The sequence below is a fragment of the Oryzias melastigma genome, linkage group LG18 (genome assembly GCF_002922805.2).
Source record: "Oryzias melastigma strain HK-1 linkage group LG18, ASM292280v2, whole genome shotgun sequence".
Lineage (NCBI taxonomy): Eukaryota > Metazoa > Chordata > Actinopteri > Beloniformes > Adrianichthyidae > Oryzias > Oryzias melastigma.
In genome coordinates this window covers 9,256,664-9,281,051 of record NC_050529.1, presented here as the reverse complement: position 1 = coordinate 9,281,051, position 24,388 = coordinate 9,256,664, and the positions used below count along the sequence as shown (strand labels likewise).

The window sequence follows — 24,388 nt, the reverse complement described above, 5'->3', positions numbered from 1 at the left end:
CTACCTGTACCAACATAAATGGTACTACTGGTATCCATGTACACAGTATTACCACTACAAATGTATATGGTACTACCGTTATCCATGTAGACAGTACTGCTGGTATCAACGTATATGGTACTACTGGTATCAATGTAAAAAGTAATACCGGTACAAATGTATATGGTACTACTGGTATCCATGTTTACAGTACTACCAATACCAATGTCTAAGGTACTACTGGTATCAATGCATACAGTACTACCAGTATCAACATATATGGTACCCATGTATACTGTACTACTAGTACTACTACAATGTATATGGTACTACTTTTATCCATGTATACAATACTGTCATTACCAGTTCATATGGTACTACTAGTGTCAATACATACAGTACTACCAATACCAATGTATATGGCACTACTGGTATCCATGAATACAGTACTACTGGTAGCAATGTATATTGTACTACTGGTATCAATGTATACCGTACTACCAGTACCAAAATTTATAGAACTATTGGTATCTATATCTGCAATACTATCAGTACCACTCGTATCCTTTATACCGTCCTACCAGTACCAACATATATGCCACTATTGGTACCAACGTAGACAGTACTACTGGTACCAAAAAACATGGTCCTACAGGTCACAATGTGTACGGTACGACCAGTACCATACAAAAACCCAGATATAGGTCCTTTGTTTCAGACCATTTCTTATACCCCATTCATTTTTGCTATGCAATTCCAACCAATCATATTTACCTTTTCAGCAGTTGTGGGCAGGCTCATATAAGAATGGGTGGGGCCATGACGAGCTTTAGACAAAATTTCAAAGGCAAAGCAAAATAAAGTTTGTCTGTACGTCACAGCTAAATATTCCAATTCGGTGAACTTGTGGATAAGAGTGACGTGTACAATGCTCCAATGTTGTTCTGGCGTTAAGAGTCACTATCAAGAAAAAGAGTCATCTGCTTGAGTAGTCCTCAGCCTAAAACTCCTAATATTTTACAAATGAGCTCTATGGTGGGGCAATAAAGGTTTTAACAGTTGAAATTAACTCCTAGGACATAATAATATAGGCTATGTCCAAATTCCCTCAGTAGCCCCTAACCCCCAAAAGACTATCCACCCTGGATTTGAATACAATTCAGACAAATAGTTGCTAATCACTCATTATGAAGAGTGTGTTTAGAGCCAACGACTGACAGCGTATGAGACGTTCTTGTCCTTATTTCAGGATCTGTTGCTCCCCTTTTGCCTCAACTGTTGCCTCAAGACTTTTTTTCCGTTATGAAAATCAACCGCTACGTTTCCCAGCAGAGGATTGTCCAGGAGCGGAAATGAGACACGTCGCCTCTTCATCTCCTCTCCGCTCAAACGCGCTTCCCCTGACCTCTGTCGTCTTTATCGCCCAGCACCCTTCAAATGAGAATTTGCCAGTGGTTAGAGGACAAAATTATGCTCCTTTTTTTAAGGTCTACCTCCTGTGTTTCTGTCTCCCGTCTGCCTTGATGAAGTGCCTCTCCCACCAGGTCATTAAGACAGCCCTGGGAAAATTATGTTTAATGTTCGCCTGGGCGAATTCATAAATCATTTATTTTTTGCTGCGCACCTGGCCCATTTATAACAGCGTAAATGCAAAGGTCCGCCAGCGCTTACGAGGGCAGCGAGGTTCGTCCGTAAACTGAGACAATTATGGTTAGCACCTGTAAATCACAAAAAAAAGAGAAAGGCATCAGCGTCTGATCTTGGCGTTTGTATGTCTCCATCCCACACTGCCCCAAAAGAACTACTTCATTTCTTTGTCATTTATTTCTGCTTCTATTCTTCCTTTGTTTTTCTTTTTTTTACCTCAGCTATCAGGATTACGAACCCGAGATCAAGTAAGACAAACTTGAAAGGACCCTTTTTTTTCCCCTTTCCCATAATGCCATCTTTCATTTCCTCCTTCGTGTGAACAAATCAGCCCCTAAATCCATCTGGCTTCCTTTCACCACCATTATCATGATTAATAGTTCGGCATTCAGTCATGCTGAAGGCTGCATTAATAAGCCATACTTGAGTCATAGATATGCACAGCCTACAGATGTGACAAGCCAGATTATTTTAAAACGGCACCTGTATCTGTACTGAATAGAAATATTAGCACTAGTGTGTAGATAAGAGTCCTTGAAGTCATTAGAAACATAAAGGAGGTTCTTTTGTCTGTGACTGCAGGTGATTTAGTATTTTTAGAGTTGCAGGTAGGACAATTGGAAAGATTCCGGTGACTTTTGTTTTTTTAGAACTCTGAAAACGTCTTTGGCGTGGAGTAAAACTTTTGCTCCACTTTGTCTAACTGAGGTGACCAAGAAATGCCAGACAAAAAACATCAGCTCCAAGGTTGAAATGCCAATGGTGTGACAGAAAAAAATTAAATCCATCTTTAGACACAAATGAATACAGATTTACGTCAATGAAACGCAGTGACAATCAGTGTCCCTCTTCAACAAGGTGGATAGAGGCTGTCTGCAGGTGATAAATAGGCAAACCTATATTAGGAAATTTTAAGGTTATTGATCATTCTGTGAACTTGTAGAGCAAAGATATTAATGCACATTTTTCTATGGGCGTGCTGCTGGCAATAGATCATAGCCAACACTCATACAACACACATGACTATTGTCATATGCATAGATTTCACTGACATATGAAATACTTTCCAGTACAACCTGAACAAGATCAGACATACAACAGAAATACACTGATTGTTGGTTGTCGTTGGTGACAAAATAGTTGTCTTACTGCGTACAATGTGTAGATAGAAGAAAAAAAACAACGTCATTTGAACACAGAAGCACATATACAGACAACAACAGGACATCAGGGTCAGTAGGTAGGAGGGTAAATAGGGATGAAGTATGTGAAACGCAGGGGTGTTGTATGTATTTTTTTTTAAATACTTTTACGCTTCCAAATGCAACACATTCTCATCCAAGAGTCGTCATATACTGATGTTTAGTTAAGGACCTCTGACGTTTCGGGTGTCCTCAACTTGTTGTGGTTTGACGTGCCAGCTGTTCCCATCAAATCATGGGTCCCAGACCTCTGAGCCGCGAGCTGGAACTTGTCCAGTACCGGGACACGGAGCACACCGGTACTCTGACCCGGTACTGGTACCCTAACCTGATGCCGGTTCCCATGTGGGCCCAGTTCATGACCAGTACCACATCCAGTGCCAAGTTATGGTACTGGTACTGGACTTAGGTACCAGTAACGGGCACATCCGGAGGACTTGTCCGCGTCTGGTACCGCATCTCAAGGGTTGAGGACCCTTAATTTTATGAAGAGGTAGCACGTAAAAAAATGATGAGTTAGGGACACCCAAATCATCAAAAACCAAACGTCAGTATGTGACGACATGGAGATGAGAATGTGTTGCCTAAGTCCTGCAAATTGTGAAATGAATCCATCAGTGCAATACAAATGATACATGCGTGCCCCTTGCTAACAGCCTGAGTGTTCGAATTTAGGAAACTAGGCAAACATAGGGGAGTTTTGTGGATGTCCTACAGGCACTTACCTGCACAGCCCATTCGCACACACTCGGTAAGGGGTCAGTAGTTGCACCTTACTAACGACTAGTTTGACGTAGAGGGCGCCTTACAACAACAGTACTCGTACATCAAAAGATACACATACCACACAACAATCGTAAGTTCCATTTTCATGATGTCCTTTGAGATGATTGTACAAGGTAAGAAACACCTGTAGATTCAGTCGCTCCTGTTATTGACCCGGACAACTCAAAAACCTTCAGCATCCATACAGATACATGTGACTAAGGCTTTAAACATACAAACATGGTGACGGAAGAATGATGATTTAGTTGGGTTTTGCAGTAATTGGTTCAGATCCAATAGGACAACCAAGATACTATCAACCTTATCAAGTAATCCCATGTCCTTAATGCATTATGGTCTGGAAACTTTGCAAAAAAATCATTGATTTGTTTGTGATATGTTTTTGTCTTTCCGTTGTAGATCGTGGGTAATTGGTGCCATTGCCCTGCTGTGCCTTCTCGGTCTGACCTGGGCCTTTGGCCTGATGTACGTCAATGAGAGCACGGTGGTCATGGCCTACCTCTTCACCATCTTCAACTCCCTACAGGGGATGTTCATCTTCATCTTCCACTGTGTACTGCAGAAGAAGGTACGTCTCTGGAAGTTCCGCTAAAGAGTTTCTGCTGCATTTTAGGGGCTAACTCCCGAAATTCTGTATTCCTGAACCACCAATGTGGTCAAAAGAAAGCATTAAAAAGATGAATTCCATTTTATATTCCACATATGATCTTAAAGCATTTCAATTTAAAAATTGTAATACGACTATTAGGGAAAAAACGACTTTTGACAATAGCGTTATAATGTTGTGTCAAAACTTTCATTTTCAATTCTCAGCTATTAGTTTCTATGGAATTCAGAGTTTGCATCTCCAACATGTTTACATTTACAAATGTATATGTGTGCACAAAGCCTATTTGCACGCTCACTGTTATATAGCAACAGCAGATAGAGGCAAGTGGAGAGCCAGCCGACTTGTTCAGACAGCAGCTTGAGTTGAGCGAAACAATCTTCCTGGTTTTATGCAAAAGCCGAGGCGAACACAGGAGGAACCTGGCCCCGCATGGGATAAATGGAGTTTACTGTCATGAACCTGCGTGTCGCAGACAGCAGGATGAAAAAAACTTCCCTTCCAAATACATTGATGAGCTGACGGCGGCTCATCCTGCTTCCGGTTCATCTGAGGGAAAGATTTCACGAGGAACAGTGAGAAGAGTTTGTAAACGGGACTTTAAAGTCACTGTTTAGTGTTTATGCAAGATTAGCACCTTCTACTGCAATCTTGACCAACATGTTTCTAAATTATGAACTTAGCTTTAAATTTACATTGAAGAAAAGCTTCAGAAATTGCTAAGAATATTTGCGATTTTTACAAACAAGTTGCTGTACTGGCTGTCACACTCTAAGTGCATTGGAAATTTTGTATGTTTCATTTTTCTTTTGTTGTACTTTTGTGTGTCTTTGTCCTCCAGGTGCGTAAGGAGTACGGGAAGTGCCTGCGCACCCACTGCTGCACGGGCAAAAGTGTGGACAGCTCCATCGGCTCTGTTAAAGGAACTGCGTCGCGCGCTCCCGGACGTTATTCTGCAGGGTCGCAGGTTCGACTCCTTCTTTGCCTCTCTTCATTCATGTCTTCATGCTTTGGTGGTTTGGGTTCTGAAGTCAGCTCTTTATCTTTATGTCTTACACAATTCAGTGCAAACTTCAGCTCAGAGAAAGTTAAAAGTTGAAAAGTTGTTCCCAGCGACTCAAACAACTCACGCTATTCCAACTACCCTAACTCTGACCATACACGCAATTAATGCAATTCCGTCAGATTCTAACGCACCAATATTTAACACTTTAACTGGTTAATAAACTATTTACAAAATGCAATTCCAACAGATTCCAATACATAAAAGCAGCTTTGTGGAGACTTGCAACACTTTACTATCGTGGACGCAATAAACTTATTTCCAATGGATTCTGATGTGCAAAAAATGATCTTTGCACTAATATACTATACTTTACAGTCATTAAGTGTTTAAGTGACAAACGTTATTCCAGTTAGTTTTGACGCCATGCTCCGATATTTACCACTTTATAGAAGTGAAGTGTTTGCACAATTAACGCAATTCCAACGGATTATGACACGCAGAAAAGCAGCTTTGCACCAATATACAAAACTTAACCGTTGCAAAGTATTTACGCAATCACTGTAATTCCAACAGATTTGGATGCAGAGAAAAGTAGCATTTCCCTATTAAGTATTTAGACAATGTAGTTAATCTAGTGGATTCTGACACACTGCACATACATTTAAGGTGTTTACACAGTCATCATAATTTTCCTACATGTTCTTTAGCTGTTTTGAGTCATTATTTAATACTTTACGGTTGTGTTTACCCAATCTATGTACCCCCAACACATTCTGAAGCGCTTCACTGATATTCAACTCTTTACGGTGGTAAAAATGTTGTTCTTTACAGCAATAAAGTTTTTACGCAATCAATGTAATTTTAACTACTTCTGACATACAGAAAAGTACCATTGCACTTCTACGCAACTTTTAACGATTGTAGCGTTTTACGGAATTAACGTAACTCCAACTGCTTTTGACACACAGAAAAGTATCATTGAACTGCTATGCTACTTTTTACGGTTGTAAAGTTTTTACCCAATTAACCTAATTCCAACTAGTTTGGACGCATAGAAAAGTAGCATCGTACTGGTACGCTACTTTTAATTACGTTTTTACGCACTAACACAATTCCAATAGATTCTGACTCATTGCATCAATATTTAACACTTTACTTTAGTAGTGTTTAATATTGGTGCAATTTACGCAAATAATCTAATTTGACATATTTCGATGCTTAGATTAGCAGCTTTGCACTATAAAATTGGCAAGATGATTACTCAAAGAATGTCAAGATTGAAGCTAAAGCTCTGCTGTTAAAGGACTGGAGTACGACCAAAATGTAAAGGTAAAGAGGAAAGAACATTTCTTCAGATCACCTGTGTCTTCATCCAGGATTCCAAAGAGTGCAGGTCCTCCTTTAGAAGTTCTTACCAATTCAAAAGCAGAGTGAGTTCAAAAAGTCAAACTGCAATCCATTTCTAAAGGAGCAGGTTGAAGCCAAGCTCAGTGACTCACAAAAATGTGTCTCCAGCTTCTTGGGGAATTGGACTCTGAAGCTCCGATTTGTCCACTTCTGCTCCGAAGTGATATGTCTTCTTATCAAGTCAATTCCTAATGGATTCCTCCTACGTTTGCTCAAATTACTGGATAAACTGTGACATTACAGCCTGATTGAACAGTATGTTCTTTGTTTTATATCACTGATGGTTAGTTGCACCAATAGTTTTGGCAATCCAAGCGTGCCCTGGCATCCCCTAAAAAACATGCTAATTTTCCATGTGCAGATCAAAGAATTTCCTCTGCTTGAACAGAGCAGAGTTGAACCTCCAGCTCTGCTCTCCTATTCAAGCATAACTAGAATGAAAACACTCAGCAGAAATGTTATTGCTTTGTGTTTACCCTGAGGCGTTTGGAATAAATGTGTAACCAGAAAAAAAGGACATTTGACCCACTTGGCTTTAACGCTAGTAGCCTTTGTCAAAAGAAACAAGTGGAAAATAGCTGTCATTTTCAGCCTTATGCATCCATTTTTTTAATACTCAATATAGTTGATTTTTTTTATTTCCAAAATTTGTAAAGGCTTTACTGAGGGGAAAAAAATCAATTTAGATAACATTGTGCACCACAGAAATTCAAGAAAATTGACTTGACTAAATTCTGATAAAACTTAACTTTAACACAAAGGGTTTACAGGTAGTATGTGAAAAGTTTAAGTCTTTCAAATGATTTTATCAAGGAAATCTTTGCAAGTTTTTTTGGAATACTTATCTTGTTAAAGTTAGACACCTACTGAATATATATAATGTGATATACAGTATTCCGCCCTTATTCGCGGAGGTTAGGGACCCCTAGGGATCTGCGAATACAGCCGGTTCATACTCATCAAAAACACCTCCGATCATGCTTTGTAAAACATTTATAAAAGAACACTTATGTATTGTTCAGCATAAATTAATTCAGAACAAAAGACTGTACCGCAGCGACAGCACACTTTACGATGCTTGAGAAGTGTCAGTCCGTCTCTCTGTGCCTTAAAATCAAAAGTACGCTTTCTCCTTCATCAAATTATGAAGACCTGCTGCAGATGATCCTCCACTAGTTATCTTCTTTAGCATATCAGAATTTTTTTTGCTTCTAAGTCAGTTGATACCATGTCTCCATACATGGGCATAGACAGAGAGAGAGTAGGGGGTGGGCTGCCCTTCCTCTCTCTGGAGGGGGCTCTGTAATAAAACTGTCTTGAGTTGTCGGAGTTTATGTGACGGACCAAAGAGTCAAGTGACAGAAAAAACATCTGTGAATACCTGAAACCGCAAAAAAAGAAACGCTAGTATGCGGGTAAAGACTTCATCTACTTATATGTGTGTATGTGTATATATATAAACACACATACATATGTATATATGCATACAAACACACACACATATATATATATACATATATACATATATTTATACATATATACATATATATACGTATATATGTTTGTATATATATATATATATATAATATATATAAAAACCTGATATATATATAATCAGGTTATATAAAAACCTGAGCCCATATATATATATATATATATATATATATATGGGCTCAGGTTTTTTAATTCAAAATTTGCGGCTTATACCACAAAATGCATTATTATTTTAATATTTTGCTCCATTAATAAATGGTATGAAGATACATCTATAAACAGGGACAGGTATTTTTTTTCCTGTTGTTTCTGTTTCTTTTCAGTTAGAACTACTAGGATTCGCTGCAATAATAACTTAATCTGTTAAACTAATCCGAATTCTTCCCTTCTCCCTTCACCTTCATTTATCCCTCCACATGGAGGGTTATGAAAAAATAGTGTCTAATATTTCGGACATGACTTTCGTTTGATGATGTCATCAATAATCGCAAGTCCGCTAGCTTTACCGCGGAGCTTCCAGCGCTTGAATATACATAACAACAGCGGTTGTATAACTTTAAAAAGGTCATCCTACAACAAAAAGTCATTACTTACATTTAAATGTAAACATGTGGTTCAGATCGCACCCACGTGAAGAAAACCGCTTCTCAGCACGACGCGGTTTACCCTCGCGATGGTGGACCCCTCCGTTTGGAGGGTGAAATTTAAAGAATAATAATCCCGGACAAGACTTTGACTTCAGCTTTCTCTTCAAATTAAGGGGAAGGGAGAAGGGAAGAATTCGAATTGGGGCTAATTTTGTTTTCTGATCATAAAAACCCTTTTTTTAAACCTACAGAATTACACAAAGACATTTAAAAAGTGATAGTAAAATAAAACTATTCAAAGTGTAAATGGAAGACTTTGCAGCAAAGGTGCACAACCTACAATAGACACACTTGTGGCAGTTAGGCGAGAGAAATTCATTGGCCAATTGGGAAGAAGATTTCTTCTCCTTTTTATTTCATCTAGTGTAACTAATACTGTCTGCCAAACACTCTGGCACCGGATTCTACCTTTTAAATCCATTGATGGATATTCAGGCCCTTAGCTTGTGCAACAGTGCATGGGGCTCTATCATAATTAAGCAGAATGATTCCCCTCAGATGGAGCCCAAGACACTGATTATCAAGAGCTGGACTGATAACTTTATTAGCGGCTTTACCTGTTGCGCTGCTTCTCCTTTGATTTTTTTCCCCCCTCTCTCTTGATCATTCTCCATGTGGAGCCTTTTTTTTTTTTTTGCATTACTGAGAGCTCGCCGAGTGAATTATACGGATATGTTTTGGTTTGTCGTCTGTCCCCGCAGAGTCGCATCCGGCGAATGTGGAACGACACCGTCAGAAAACAGTCGGAGTCCTCTTTCATGACCGGAGACATCAACAGCTCCGCATCACTCAACAGAGGTATGCAGCGACTTTTCAGTGCTTTTAATTTCTTCATCTTTTCAAAATAAAAGCAGCGTTTCAAGTCTGTTTACATCTCAGGCAAAACCATTTCTCAAAGATTCTTCAAATAAAAGGAAACAAAGAATAACATCGTCCAAACAGAAAATAATTATTTTTAATTACCAACTTAGGTTTAGAAACTTGATTTAGTAGAGTTTTAGAGCTGAAGAATGAAAAACCTTGACAAAAAATACTTTTTATGTTTTTGCTTCTTCAATTATTACATTAATAAATTAAAAACTTTAAAAAAAATGTTAATAATCTTCATTATAACTTTAGTCTTTAATAGCAGCCCTTTATTGCAAACAAGAAAATAAAGTGTCTCCTTTGTTAATACGCTCAAATATAAATGCAAACATTAACAGATTGTGGTAGTAATAGGGAGTAGTGCTACAGCCTTTGTCACAAGTGCCCTTATGGGTGGATGTGGGCTGTCTGAGGACTGAAAATGGACAAGCTTGAACAGGAAATGCATGTGGCCCTCACAAAATAATAAGGTCATTGACTGCTCAGTTAACCCATTCAGTGAAAATGTTTATCTAGGGCAGGCTGCTGAAACTGGTGGCATTAAACACTTGTAAAATAGGTAAATGGAGGCTAAAGAAGGTGAAGTAATGTTCAGACTGGCCTTGGCATTGCGTGTTTAAGCAACCACTTTCAATGAAAAGTCTATGTCAGGGGGTTCAAGATCCAGTCCTCGAGGCCTGCTGTCCTATAAGTTTTCCAACCAACCTGCCATTGTCACTTCTTATTGGCCAAACAGACCTGATCCCGGTAATCGGCAGCAAGTAAAGAAAGATTTCTGGAAGACCAGCCGGCCCTCGAGGCCTGGAATTTGAAACCCCTGGTCCAAGTAAACGCATGCATATGCGTATTTTGGTCTTCTGTATTCAAAATTCTCATTGTCACGCACGTTTTTAAGACCGACTCTACATACATTCAACGTGCGTTTGAAAGTTAAACCAGTTGAACTTTTACCAATCAGGGACTCAGATTTGGTAGTGACGTATGGTTGGTGTCCTTTTCAATTCATGCAAGTCCCAACCGTTTGAGAATTGATCATTACAGGGTAACCAAACAGGACAGTTGGAGGTTGACTCCACCCACAGCCAAAATTTGAAAATCCAGTCAGAGGGGTGGGGCTGGGGAACAGGAGTCTCGGTTGGATGACTGTTACCATTATCTGAGCACCGTTTGACCAATCACGAAATACAACTGGAATACCCCATTTCAACCTGTAGGGGGCAGCACACAGACAGTTTTAGATTATTATTTTTTTAAACTTGAAATTGTCAAAAATTTGTCAAGGACCAATGGACAGCCCTTTTAAAGCCCCATTTTTATTAAAAGTTGATTTAGGGTTTGGTTACCCTGAAAAGGATAAGTTAAAAATTGTGTCCGGCCTGAATTATATGACACCAAGTCTTCCATGTATTGGAATAGAGCTGTGAGAGAGAAAGCCTGAAGCGAGTTTGGCAAAATTTGCACCAATTGGACATTTCACACCAAGCCTCTTCCAACTGTAGAAACCCTTCGCTAGTATCGGGTAGTAACTGTCCAGTGTGAACATTTTATGCTAAATATACAACACTTTCTCATTCCCAGGTCGCCACATATTGACGCGTGGTTAAGAACCCTTCCAAGTCAAAAATTGACGTCGTCCCCAACTCGTTGTTTTTTTAAAATGCTAGCTGCTCCAATTAAATTAAGGCTCCCCAACTTCTGGGCCGCAACGGTAACTAGAACCAGTACCACGAACTGTGCTTACCAGACAGTACTGGAACCGCGTGGATTGGCTACCGGACGTGGTACTGATTTGCTGATTTGCCATGTCCTGAGGACCGCTGTGCATCTGTTTCTGGGTCGACAAAACACCTGGACCCCTGATTGAATTGAAACAGCCAGCACGTCAACAAAAGACGAGTTGAGGACACGCAACAGGTCAAAAAGTGATGCCAAGGGATCTTTAACCAAACATCGGGATGTGACGACTTCCGAATGAGAATGTGTTGGAATGTAGCATTAGAATTTAGTAAACTAGACACCAAGAATGCACTCAACTGCAGTCAGTGAGGTACTAGTACATGTACCTCACTGACAACTAAAGTAAGGGCACCAATACAACAACCAATACAACTTAGATTACCCTTTTGAATACTTTACCATAAATGTACCTCTCACATGATGGTACATTCCATTTTCACGATGTCCCTTAGGAGTTGTATGTGCCTCAAGGAAACTACAACACACATCTGTGCTACCTGTAAGATGTGGCCACAGATGTGACCAGGGGCACCCCTACTGGTCAACTCCCATACGGGTGGTTTAACTAGAACAAAAAAAAATATTTTTTTTTTTTATTTCTATCAGATTGATTTAAAGTACTCCAATGCAATGCCTTAGACACTTCGAGACCAGGAGTGAACTGTACAGTCTTTCGTTCGTGCTGAAACACGCTAGACGCTGGCATGCCTCTCCGGCACTCTCCTCAGTCATCACATCTCTTGATAGAGAGCTCCCGCTCCACGCTGCTCACGCTTTAAATTCACTCTGGGCGCCTGCTTGCGAAGACGCTAATGCATAGTTACAATGATGGATTAGTGTTCGACACAGTGAGGAAGTGTCATGATCTCAATAATTAGGCACTCAGCTTAGCACCACCAACAGAAGCAGCTTTTATCAATTGTGCAGAGGCTGAAATTGAGGGGGGAGGGCGGTGCGGTTGAAGAAAGCCCGACATGGATCTTCCATAAAGACTAAAAGGTAGAAATAGAAATTATTAATGTGCCTCCATAACTCCCGGCTACTTACCGAGGAGAATCCGCGAGGAGGCCAACTCGGAAGATGTCAAAAGAGTGTAGAAAATTACATCATGCCAGCGTAATTATGATAAAGACTATCCCTGGCCGCTTCCTTGGGGTTTTTTTTCCATAAATATATATATTTTTTTACTTTTATTGACGAGCATTCCTTGCTTGCTTGCTTGCTTTGCTTTGTTGTTTACAACCTCTGCGCCGGAGCCCCCCCCCCCGGCTCCCTTTCTGGAAGGGAAGAGAATGAGCATGCAGCTGACACTCTTCTGGAGAGCGCAGACGTGCAATCATCTTTATAGCATTGCATGTTCAATTTCGGGCGAGCATTCAGGAATATTGCTATGCAATCAGTTTGATTTTTGGAAATTGTCTAATTTCAGTGCAGACACAATAAGTAGGGAGGGGTGGGGGGGGGGGTGTCTGTCAATGGGAGAATTCAAAAAGGGGGTTGGTGTTTATGGATATACACTGTAATTAGGGCGAGCGGCGCGCCTTCCACGGCAAATTACTGCTTTTCAAATCAAAACAACATTCTGGTTCCAGCAATGAATTACACAAGGCCTAATTAATATTAAGCTCAATCAGAAAACATGAATAATGGGAAAAGATGCAAGTAAATTAGCCCCCTCTATAGTTTTTGAGAACGTCATTATGAAGCATCTGTTGACAGACAGCCAATTAGAAAACTGTCCAAAAATATTTAATTTTTACAGATGAAGGTTAATATAAGGTCCTTTGCTATTGGTGCGACAGATTTAGATCCTAGCTTAAGAAAAATATGTGCCACCACAGGATTTAATTGCTATAATAGGTGTTTACTTGCTACGAGATACATATCGTCTTCATTTTACCATAAACTGAATTCCATTCATGTTGTGGAGAAAGGAAGTCTTTTACACAGTCTAAAACCTAGATAAACAGAATATGTATGTTTGTCGTCGGGGAAAAACAAAGATGTTTTGTTTGATTTGAAGCCTCTGGTGCCTCACACAGAAGCCCGGCTTTGGTTTGGTTAGTGTGCGAATGGGAAACCGATGAGTCACTCAGGGAAGATTCTGGTGGTGGGAATTCAAAGCTGCATAAATAGAAAATGAACTCGCGTTCTGTGAGGTTAGAGAAAAGTAATGGCTAGATTAACTAAAGAGAGCACTTTAGTCAAAGATTATTTCAGCAGAAGTACAAAGAGAATGAGAAAAAGCTGAACTTTATGGAGATATAAAAGGGAGGGCTCGTAGGGGAAATGTCTGAAATAATAATAATAACTGCAAAGTAGTTGACAACTAGCTAGACTCTTCTATCTGCTTAATCAAGTTTTCCTATCCTATAGTGATACAATTATACATAGCTTCCAAGACTGATTTTTAACTATAACTCAAACTCATTTTAATTTAACACCTTAATTAATATTTACCTTTTTAATTTTAACTTGGTTAGTAAAATGGATTTAGCTAGCTGGAAATATTAGCAATTTCTAATACCATCATCTGCATATATACTGACAGAAAATGGACTTAGCAAAGTTTTAGTTGAGGTAAATCTCTGAAAACTACAAGAAAATATGATTAGCTAACTATTAGCTGTAGATTCAACCGTTTACGCAGTTGATGTAATTCTAGTGGATTTTGAAGCGGAGAAAAGCAGTCCAGAGGTCTGCAACATGTGGCTCTTTTATCTCTGGCTGGTTTTGTAATTTAGTTTACTAAGAAATTTTAGGCTATTTTAGAGTTTAGCTAGTAATTAAGCAACAAGTTGGCGTTTTTGTTGCCTAATTTGGCCTCTACTGAGTTTTTTTATGCTAATTTGGAGTTTAGCTATAAATGTAGCGATAAGCTAAAGTTTTTGGGTAATTTGCTATCTACTGAGATTGTTTAGGGTAATTTAGAGTTTAGCTTCTATTTTAGCATCAGGCTAACATTTTTGAGTAATTTAGTTTACTGAGGAATTTTAGGCTATTTTGGTAGTTTAGCTAGTAATCAAGCAACGAGCTAGCCTTTTGGCTAATTCGCCATTTACTATTTTTACTAATTTTTACCTACTAAAAGGATAAAACATTTTGAGAGATGCTAGTTTCTTTTTATATTTTTGCTTTTGATCGTGCCAAAAAATATGAATAATTATGTTTATTATTTTAAAAAAATGGTAATGAATTATCCAAATTTCTTAAAGGCTAAAGTAAATCTGTGTGGCTCCTTCTAGGTTTTGATCAGTAGAAATTAGTCCAAATTGCTCTTTTACTGTTAAAGGTTGCAGACCCCTGCACTAGTGTGTCAAAATCCGCTGATTTACGTTGCATGCAAAAATAATCAACAATATTTCTGGAATTGGAGGGTTAAATATTATTACCTTGTTGTGAAATACTGTAAAGGACTAACATCCATTGGACAATTAGCAGGGCTTCCACGGAAACATTTTCATTTTCACTCAGCAATACCCTTTAATGATCATTTGAATGTTAATGGCTGCAATTGCTCAGCTGCATCTTCCAGCTGATATGTATGTTCTCACTCTACACTTATGTATTGATCTGAAAATGTCTTCTCTCTGTCTCACTCTGTGTCTCTCTGGCTGCTGCAGGGGCTATGGCTAATCATCTTATATCTAATGCACTTCTACGTCCTCATGGCACTAACAATCCCTATAATACATTGCTTGGGGAATCGGCAGTCTATAACAACCCTCTGGGCATGTACAACACACAAGGTGTGCTAGCTTTTCTTCAAGCCTTTACATTATTTCTAGAGCAGAGTTTTCTTTTTTCTTTGCTTCAGCAAAAAATTGTTATGGTGACACACTAGTGTTACTGGGGAAAAAAAGAAAATCAGTTGGTAGCAATAATTCTGAAATATATGGATTCATAGCAGAGGTTTTAAGTGGGTTTAATTTAAAAAGAAAGGGAAAAAAAGAAAATTCTGCTCTGAATGTATTGTGTTACCCCTTTGGGGGTTAAAGCTCCATCCCAAAAAAAAAAAAAAAATCCTGCTGATTTGCTGCAGGTTTTTTTTTTTTTTTTTCTTGTTGGTGTATCTTGGCTTCTGGGTACGATAATGTCTTTGGGTTACATAAGACCCTCTGTCTGCTGGCTGTTTGGCCAACATGAACTGTAACAATGAGGAAATCCTTTGAAACTGAGCACGGCTGTCCCACAGGAAGCCAGATACATCCTCGTTCATTTATTTTAAATGTGCTCTAATGTTGTCAGTGAAGCTTGTTTGCCGTGTCTCCTGTCTCATTGTTTTTAGCTCCAGCGTTTTACTCTCCCAAATGAAATCTTCTGCTTTTTGGTTATTTTTTTTTCCAAACTGACAATCAACCGGTACAGGAATTTTCAAATGTGAATCTATTTTTTGCTCTTGAGTCAAACTGCACGGGATGATACTAATAGCTTTTATTAATATCATCGGGATACATGCAAGAATTGTAATCAGATAAATTATTTTTTCCCAATGTTTCCATATTATCCAGACTATAGGATGCACCACATAAGATTTTATTAGCTGTGTTCACAGTAACTTTAGAACTTTGTTGTGGCAGGCTAACGTTAGCCAAATTAGCTTGTTCACAACACCTTGTCTGCGAAACAAAATGGAGTGAAAACGCTAAACAAACTTTATCGTAACTACCCTACCTCCTAACCTTGTTTTTAACCTGTAAAAAAGAAAACCGACACAGCTACAATTAGCATGTTAGCGTTTTCACAATATCTGTAACTTCTAACCGTTATTGTAACACATAAACAAGAAAACACAGTTCAACATTGATACAAGTTAGCCTGTTAGCAATTTCACAATATCTGTAACTCCTAGCTGAGATTGTAATACATAATAAAGAAAACACTGTTCAACACCGCTACAAGTTAGCATTTTAGCATTTTCACAATATATGTAACTCTTAGCCAGAAAGAAAAAAAAATACAGTCCAGCATCGCTACAAGGCTTCATGTTAGCATATTCACAATACCTGTAACTCCTAACCTTGTTTGCAACATGTAAAAAGGAAAACAACAAAAAAGAAAAAACAGAATGATACCACAAAGCTAATACCATGACTACGCTAACTCCTTAACTTGTTAGTAATATAAAAAAAAAAAAAAAACAATTTGATACCGGTACGTTTTATCCACAGAAGTGTATTAGCAACACTTGTAACTACTAACCTTGTTCACAGCGGATAAAAAACTGTTACTGTGACTACGCTGGCTCTAAACGTTGTTAGTAACACACACAAAAAAAACAGTGACACATCTTCTTATTAACCGCATTAGACTAATGACAATGTCTGCAACTCCAAAATTACTTAATAATATGTACAAAAGCAGAATAATACAGCTAAAATAAATGTCACTGTTACTAAGTTAACACTCAAAATTGTTAGTAACACAAACACACAAAAAAGTCAGACTCCACCACATTAGCATATTTACAATAACACCTAAACTTGTTTGAAACTCGTACAAAAACAGATTGATATTTTGACTGAGAGCCCTGTTTCTCAAAAAAATTGCTCCAGTAAGCACAACTACTGTAGAATGAATCCATATACAAGGCACTCCATATTGTACTGTTGGTCTTTAAAACTAAATTAAGGCTTTTAAGTGCATCATATAGTGTGGAATATGCTGTAAATTTGATCCAAGTTTTTTTTTCCCTCATGGTCTGATTAGCTTTTACAATAGAACAAATATTGGGTCTCAGAACAAGAAACAATTTCTGATCAACCAGCATGCTATCCGCTTCTTTCGGGCTCCGTCAGACTTTTGGAAAGCAATTTTTTTCTTCCCCTTCACTATCCACAGAGCTGTTATTACTTTATTCCAGCTCTCAGCAGTCAGTATTAGAAATGCTGGAACTTTGCGAGTGTATAAAACTGAAAAAAAAGGAAAAACTTGTGTAAAACCGAGCTAAAACCGCCAAGAGCTTTGATCAGTGGGTAATTTTATGCTTGTGTGCAATACAAGTCGTTGCATCGGGAGCTCTTGATGGAGGGATATAATTCATTTACATCACCACAGATGGAAAAGAGATATCTTGAGGAATGAAAATGCAAATGCCTCCAAAGATTTATTGGTGTGTTGGAGCCTCGGGGACCTTGGCCACATTTAGCTGCGAGGATTTCGCAAAGTGTCACATCTTCTTTTGTGAATTTCTCAAGCAATATGTCAAGGTTCTTCCAACACGGTGACAATAGATGCTTCATCAAAGGACTGTATTTACACCTTTTTTTTTCTTGCTACCTGTAATTGCTGTGCTCATTGTGTTTTCTTCTTTCCTTCCCCTCATGCTGTCCTTAAAAGAGCCCTACAGAGAGACAAGTATGGGAGTCAAACTAAACATTGCTTATCAAATGTAATTGACTTTGGCTTTACTTTCTTTGCACTCAGTCCTGACAGAGGGGTAATTAAAACAATGTCATTCCCTGGGGAAGAGATATAGTTTCTATGTGAAACCAGCAGTCCACCACTTTGCACTAATACAGACTGTAGAGGATCTCAATCTAAGTGAAATACTGATGTTGAGAGCTCTCTTTTCACTGATACAAATAGCATACTTTTTATTTTTTTTAATATACAGAGGTCCCTCGTTATATCTCGGTTCACCCTTGGCTGCCTAGTTATTCTTTGGTTGAATTTGGTTGTTTTTTTTCTTTTTGTTTCATTTATTTATTTATTTATTGTGCTCTACGACCTAAATGGACGTAGACCATGTCAATCAATTCTGTGACGTTCATACTGAACACAGAGTCAACATTGTTCTGTAGTCATGTGCTAATTATTGTTTTCATGTACGATTTTACCATATCTACAATATTTAATTCTATGTCATGATTTTATTCTATATTAATATCGGAAATGTCACTTGCGACATCTAAATAAGACGCTGTTTGACGTAGCGTAGCTCTTTGACCATTTGCGTGATCAACATAAATCATCGGATTCTGATGCGTAGAAATTCAACTTTTTACGTCGGTTTTGCACCGACATGCAACACATAGCTACCGTAAAGTGTTACATAGATGTGCGAAGCCCTTTTTCTCTTAGTCTGAATTAGCCGATTTACGTTAATTGCGTTAGCACAACTGCATTGCACGATCAATGTGAATCCACTGATTCCAATACGGAGAAACGCGACTTTTCACATCGGCGTTTTACCAACATGCAGCAAATTGCTAGCATAAAGTGTTGGGTAGCGATGCGAAGCCATTTTATTTTATGTCTAAATTAGCAGATTTACGTTAATTACGTAAGTACTCCACTACTGTAAATTGTTGCATATCACTAAAAAAACACACTGTTTGACTTAGCGCAACTCTTTGACCATTGCGCGATCATTGTGAATCCACTGATTCCAATACGGAGAAACCCGACTTTTTACATCGGCTTTTTACCAACATGCAGCAAGTTGCTAGCATTAAGTGCCATTTTATTTCATGTCTAAATTAGCAGATTTACGTTAATTACGTAAGTCCTCCACTACTGTAAATTGTTGCATATCACTAAATAACACACGCTGAGGTAGTGTAAACTCGTCGCAATACAATTTTCGCAATCCAAATTACATCGATTGTGTAAGCACTCCCCTACTGCAAGTTATTACATATGACACAATGCTACTTTCACCTAATATTTCAAAATTTGTTGAAATTACGTGAATTACGTAAACGGTTAGAGTCACGATAGTCGTAAGAATCTAAACACTGGAACTAAAAAAAAGAAAAGTGCGAAAATGTTGATTCAGTCTGTGAAAAGTGTGTGTAGTGTGTAGCAGTGCCTTAACACATCTACAATTTTAAAAACGTAGGATATATCTCCGGAGGGACCACTGTATTTCATTTATTTAGTTATATCTCAGCTTCTTAACATGGGACACCAACATCTGTACGCCTTAAATGGTGCCTTTGTTCACGCATTAGGTTATTTTTTATTACTTAAAAAAAAAAATTCCCTTTGATCAAGCTGCCAGACTTCCCGAAGGTCTGAGAAATGTTTCTTGTCAAAATTTCAAGAGGTCAGACTGAGAGTTTGACACTTAACAAGCTGGATGGCCTTGGAGGTAGTTCAAATTATTCCTCAAATATTGGCTTTGATGTTGATAGCATGGTTAAAGTGGTAGAATATGAGAGCTACAGAGGAAACCGACTTCTTCCTTCTTTATAAGTTGTATTTCTAACCAAATTTGTTTTTTAAGAAGCAGGCTTTGTTTTTTTTGTTTTGTTTTTTTCTTTACATATAAAAACGTCCTCAGAGGATGACTGATCTCCAGATCTGGGTTGCTACATGCGAGGAAGTTGCATGGCTTTTAGTTTTTATTGTCTGTCAGTTGCCTGCGTATGTTGTGTTTGTGCTTTTTTGTGGAGGTTTGTGCTGTTTTGTGTCACACAAAAGTCAATAATTTATCACTTTTCTTGATAAGTATGTCACTAAAATAGGAATAAGTTTGGTTTTTACTTCAATTTGAACAAAAAAAAGACTCACTGTCACTATAATGGGTTAGGACTGCACAATATGTTACAAATACAGTATCTTTATTGACAATTTATGGTTACATTGGCACACTCTGCATGTTTGTTTTAAAATTTGATTTACATCATGTGATTTTAATGGAATTGTGTGAAAATTATTATTTTATGCTCATTAAAAATTGATTACATTTAGTAGTTTGTTCCATTTGAGTGAAAACCAGTGACATATTTGCAAATATTTGTTGATACTGGTGTAAATAACCAATTCGTAGGAAAAGAAATTCATGTATTAACCAAATCACACTAATCAACTGTGATATATTTTCCTACCATTGTGCAGTCCTGACCTTAACAACCTTAAGGGTTTAAGGAAACACTTCAAAATAAAAGCACTTTAAAAATAAGATTTGTGTTTAATACTATAAGTTGCAAGTACATCTCACCAGATGTTTCTCGTTCCAGAGGGAATCCTGAACAATGCCCGGGATACAAGTGTCATGGATACTCTACCACTGAATGGTAACCATGGCAACAGCTACAGCATCGCCAGCGCTGAGTACATGAGTGACTGCGTCCAGATCATCGATCGGGGCTACAACCACAAGGAGACCACCCTTGAAAAGAAGATCCTTAAAGAGCTCACCTCCAATTATATCCCCTCCTACCTCAACAATTCCCACGAGCGCTCCAACGAGCAGAACCGGAACCTCATGAACAAGCTGGTCAACAATGTTAGCAACGGAGGCAAGGAGAGCGGCTACGGGATGGGCCTGGGAGTGGGGCTGGGCTTGAACGTCGCGCTGAGCCTGGACGACCATTCCACTTTCGGTCCGCACCACGACGAAGGCCTCGGGCTGGAGTTGATCCGCGAGGAGTCCAACGCCCCGCTGCTGCCGCAAAAGCCGCCCCCGGCCCTCCAGGCGGTGGACAACCTCCACCGTCACCTCCACCAGCCGGCAGCGCCGACCCTTCCACTGCCCCACCATCCATTTTCATCCACCACCACCACCACGTCCTCCTCGGCGTCGCGGAGGAGGATCCCCCAGGAAAACAGCGATAGTTTCTTTCCTTTACTGAACAACGAGCACACGGAGGAAGAGGGGAACTCGCCCAGCCACAACCACCAGAGAGACTCCCTCTACACCAGCATGCCCATGCTCCCCGGCCTCGCCGTGGCGTCCGCGGAACCGGGCGAGGGCTCCAAAGAGGGCGGGGACAGCAAGAGTCTGGAGGCCAGCTCCGACGATGTTTACTACAAGAGCATGCCCAACCTGGGCTCGCGCAACCACCTCCACCAGCTCTACTCCTACTACCAGCTAGGGCGAGGGAGCAGCGACGGCTTCATCGTTTCCCCCAACAGAGAAGACCAATCCCCAGAGGATCCCCACACGGAACCGTCGCAGCTGGTCACGAGTCTATAGGCCTCACAAGATCCCCAACTGATCCCGGTGACGCATCCATACCCCCTCAGTCCTGTTCCTCCTGGTGTTTTCTCACATTGTCTGTCGTCGGCAGTGGTAGACTCTTTCGTCATCGCGTCCTGAAAGACTGAGGCGCAGCAAACGGCCGGACTCTGCCGCCGTTACGGACCAGAAACAGGATCGCCGCAAAGCAGGGAGCTAATACGTACCTATGTGTGGTTTAGACACTGCAGGATGTTGATGTGTTGTCCCCTCCCCCGCCCTTTGAAAAACCTTTCGTGGTTTGCCGTGTTTTTGTCTCGTTGTGAAAAGAGACAAATACTCACACAGGATTGTTAGGTCTCTGCGACGTAACCCTACAGTCAAGACGAACTGGAAAGTCCTGAGCTATAGACTTCAGAGTAAACGGGAAATAAAAAGATTAAAAAAAGGAAAAACAAGGACTATTTTATTATACTTCTGTATCTATATGGACTTTTTGAGAGTTTTTCTTCCTCTTTGGTCAGTTGCAGCACATTTTGTTTGCTGAAGTGTCCCTACAATGAAAAAAACAAACTAAAAAAGTAAAAAAAAAAAAAAAAATCACACACACAGTCGCATTTTGGAAAACTACCATAAACAACAAATTATGGACCGTATGCTTTCAAGCATAGATGTTTTTCTTTTGTTTCCATTCATTTTACTGTAATAACAGTTGTTAAAAGAGGGAGAAAAAAACTACTGAGAGGATTATGACATAATTCTATGTAACTGTACAGACGACTAGCATTGCACATAATAGTAAGCTTTTTTTTTTTCTTTCTTTTTTTAAGTTTTGTTCCAAGCAAACCCTTTTGTCTCTGTAAATGTAGTGATTAGGGACAGTTTTGTTCTGTTGTGCTGGCCTCTCTGGGCTCCTGTTACCCGCCTCGTTTTCAGTTTTCGCATTTCCAACAAAAAAAAGCAAAACACAAAAGAACACACTTACTGTGCAAGCATATCGACAAAGCTGGTTTTTTTTTATTGATTTCCAGTCAGTTGTGTTTCTCTTACATTTTGTTTTTCTTCTTTTTTTAATTTATTTGCTTCTCATGTAGATATCAGTCCATGGAGGACACAGGATTCAGATAACACCCTTGCTTCTCCAAAAGGTTCAATTCCCGCCTAAATTGAACACCAAACGCTTGTCCTAAAATAAAATTAAACAATTGTTCAAAATAAAGCACCCCTCACCCTCCTGGATCCCTCCTGACACGCCCTCATTGGCTGAACAGCTGCTACAAGCCCCTTACTCTGCTCCTCCCCCACTCTGGTCACAGTTGCACATGATTAATTCAAGGAAAAAATCCCACTTTTTCAAAATTGAAACTTTTCTGTTGTTTTTTTCTCCATAGCAACCATATTATTTTTTGCTCTCCTGGGGGTAACGAATAGTTCTATGTAATTTTTAGTGGAATCAGCAAAAGTAATTTTTTTGATTTCCTTAGCAACAGAGGTTTTGTGTTGACCACGCCCACATGTCTAATATGTTCATATTGTATGTTATATAATTTCGATCATCTTAAGCCAGGGATTCATATGGTGAATTTTCACAACATTCTGGTGAAAAATGTGTAACAGGGTACACCACGTTTTGTTAGCTCACCATGCTAACGCCGCTCAAAATCTACAAACTTTAAAGCCAACTTTTTTTTTTTTTTTTTTTTTTCGCGAGGAGTAAGGAGGAATTAGATTGAAATCCTTAAAGAAGGAGGAGTTTTGTGGGTATTTTGGGGGATGAAAATTCAAAATGGCAGTCTCTTCCGTAGGTCAAAGGTCCACAAAACTTTAGTTGTCGGTGTAGACGTAAGATAGTGTGAAATTAGGTGAAAATTACTTGAACAATTTTCTTAAAATATATTGTACGAAATTTTCATATTTTCAGATAAAATGGCTGTAGATCCTACTGCCATCCCATAATAAGTTCATTTGGATGTCCCTGACGTGCTTTTGATTCCATAAGTGGATTTGGAAATATTTGTTTTGAGCCCCATAAATACATACATTTTTTGGGACCTTTCCACCTTTTCCAATGATTGAGTACTAATTTTTACTTAAATGTGCAGTAAGAAGGAAGATTTGTAAAAAAATTTAATAAAAATGGTCATTGCTGGATGAAAAACAACTCATTGAGCGACAAAAAAACTTCTCTTGAAGGAGAAAGCCACTTTATTTATTTAACAAATAAAACGGTAATAAAAACCAAGGAGAGTAGTGAGTTTTAGTGGCACAAAGAGGTTTTTATTGTTGGCTGTGTTTTTTATTTTGGCTTCTTATTTATTCTTTTTTTTTGTATCCGTTTTAAAATTGAATGACCTCATAACTGATATTTGTTGTACCAGTGGAACTTGTTTGCCAACAAATAAAACGACTGATTGAGATTTAACACAGAGTGAGGGCAGAGATTTGTTGTCTGGGCTTTTGCAGCACTTTTATTAAAAGGGAAGAACCTCCAAAAATGTTGGAGCAATCACCTTCCTTTCTTCCCATTTAATTATCGATTTCTTATTCCTCTTTGGTCCTTTTTTCTTCCATGAAGCCAAGATGTTTTTTTTTTTCTTTTCTTTTTTGGCCCTGCAACCATGGATGTGCTCTGTATGCTCTGGTCTGCTTTACAATAGAAGCAGTGATTTCATAAGCTGTAATAAATATTTCAGAATCCTTCGTGGTGTAAGCGATGAATTCTTTACAGAAAGTGGGTTTAGCTGGACTTTGGCGAGAGCTGCAGGAGGCAGCTGGACAGCTCTTGGCATGAGTTGTCAGGAGAGGTAAGCACGAAACGCCTCACAACACCTGAGTTTTGTTTTGGATTTTCAGGCAGAGATCACAAAGCTAATAATCAACATGTTCTTCAACTACAAGACTTAAATTCACTATAGGGTTCAAGCAATATTGGGTTTAATATAGATTTTTCTGGTGTAACTGAGGTGCAAAAGAACTTCTTAAAAATATCAAGTGATTTTATGTTTCTTCTTCATATTTTGTTTCATATTTGTTGTCTGAAAAAGATTCAGTGTGCACTGGACAATATGATTTGGAAAAATATTTTAGCTTTTTTTTTTTTTT

The 24,388-nt window shown here is 38.9% G+C and overlaps 1 protein-coding gene across 9 annotated transcripts in view; it reads left to right on the top strand.

Annotated features, from left to right (window-relative positions):
- Nucleotides 1–23,986, top strand: part of LOC112155935 (adhesion G protein-coupled receptor L3) — a 315,029-nt gene extending 291,043 nt beyond the window's left edge. For 3 of the 9 annotated variants that reach the window (XM_036216946.1, XM_036216944.1, XM_036216945.1), the window contains 6 exons: nt 4,014–4,182; nt 5,063–5,188; nt 9,477–9,573; nt 15,003–15,128; nt 17,719–17,736; nt 20,346–23,986. In XM_036216946.1, the coding sequence (XP_036072839.1) occupies nt 4,014–4,182; nt 5,063–5,188; nt 9,477–9,573; nt 15,003–15,128; nt 17,719–17,736; nt 20,346–21,304 (1,495 nt within the window). In that variant the 3' untranslated portion in view covers nt 21,305–23,986. Of the gene's footprint in view, nt 1–4,013; nt 4,183–5,062; nt 5,189–9,476; nt 9,574–15,002; nt 15,129–17,718; nt 17,771–20,345 lie in introns of all 9 variants that reach the window. The other 6 variants (XM_036216950.1, XM_036216948.1, XM_036216951.1 and 3 more) reach the window with 5 other exon arrangements.
- The last annotated feature ends 402 nt before the right edge of the window (nt 23,987–24,388 follow it).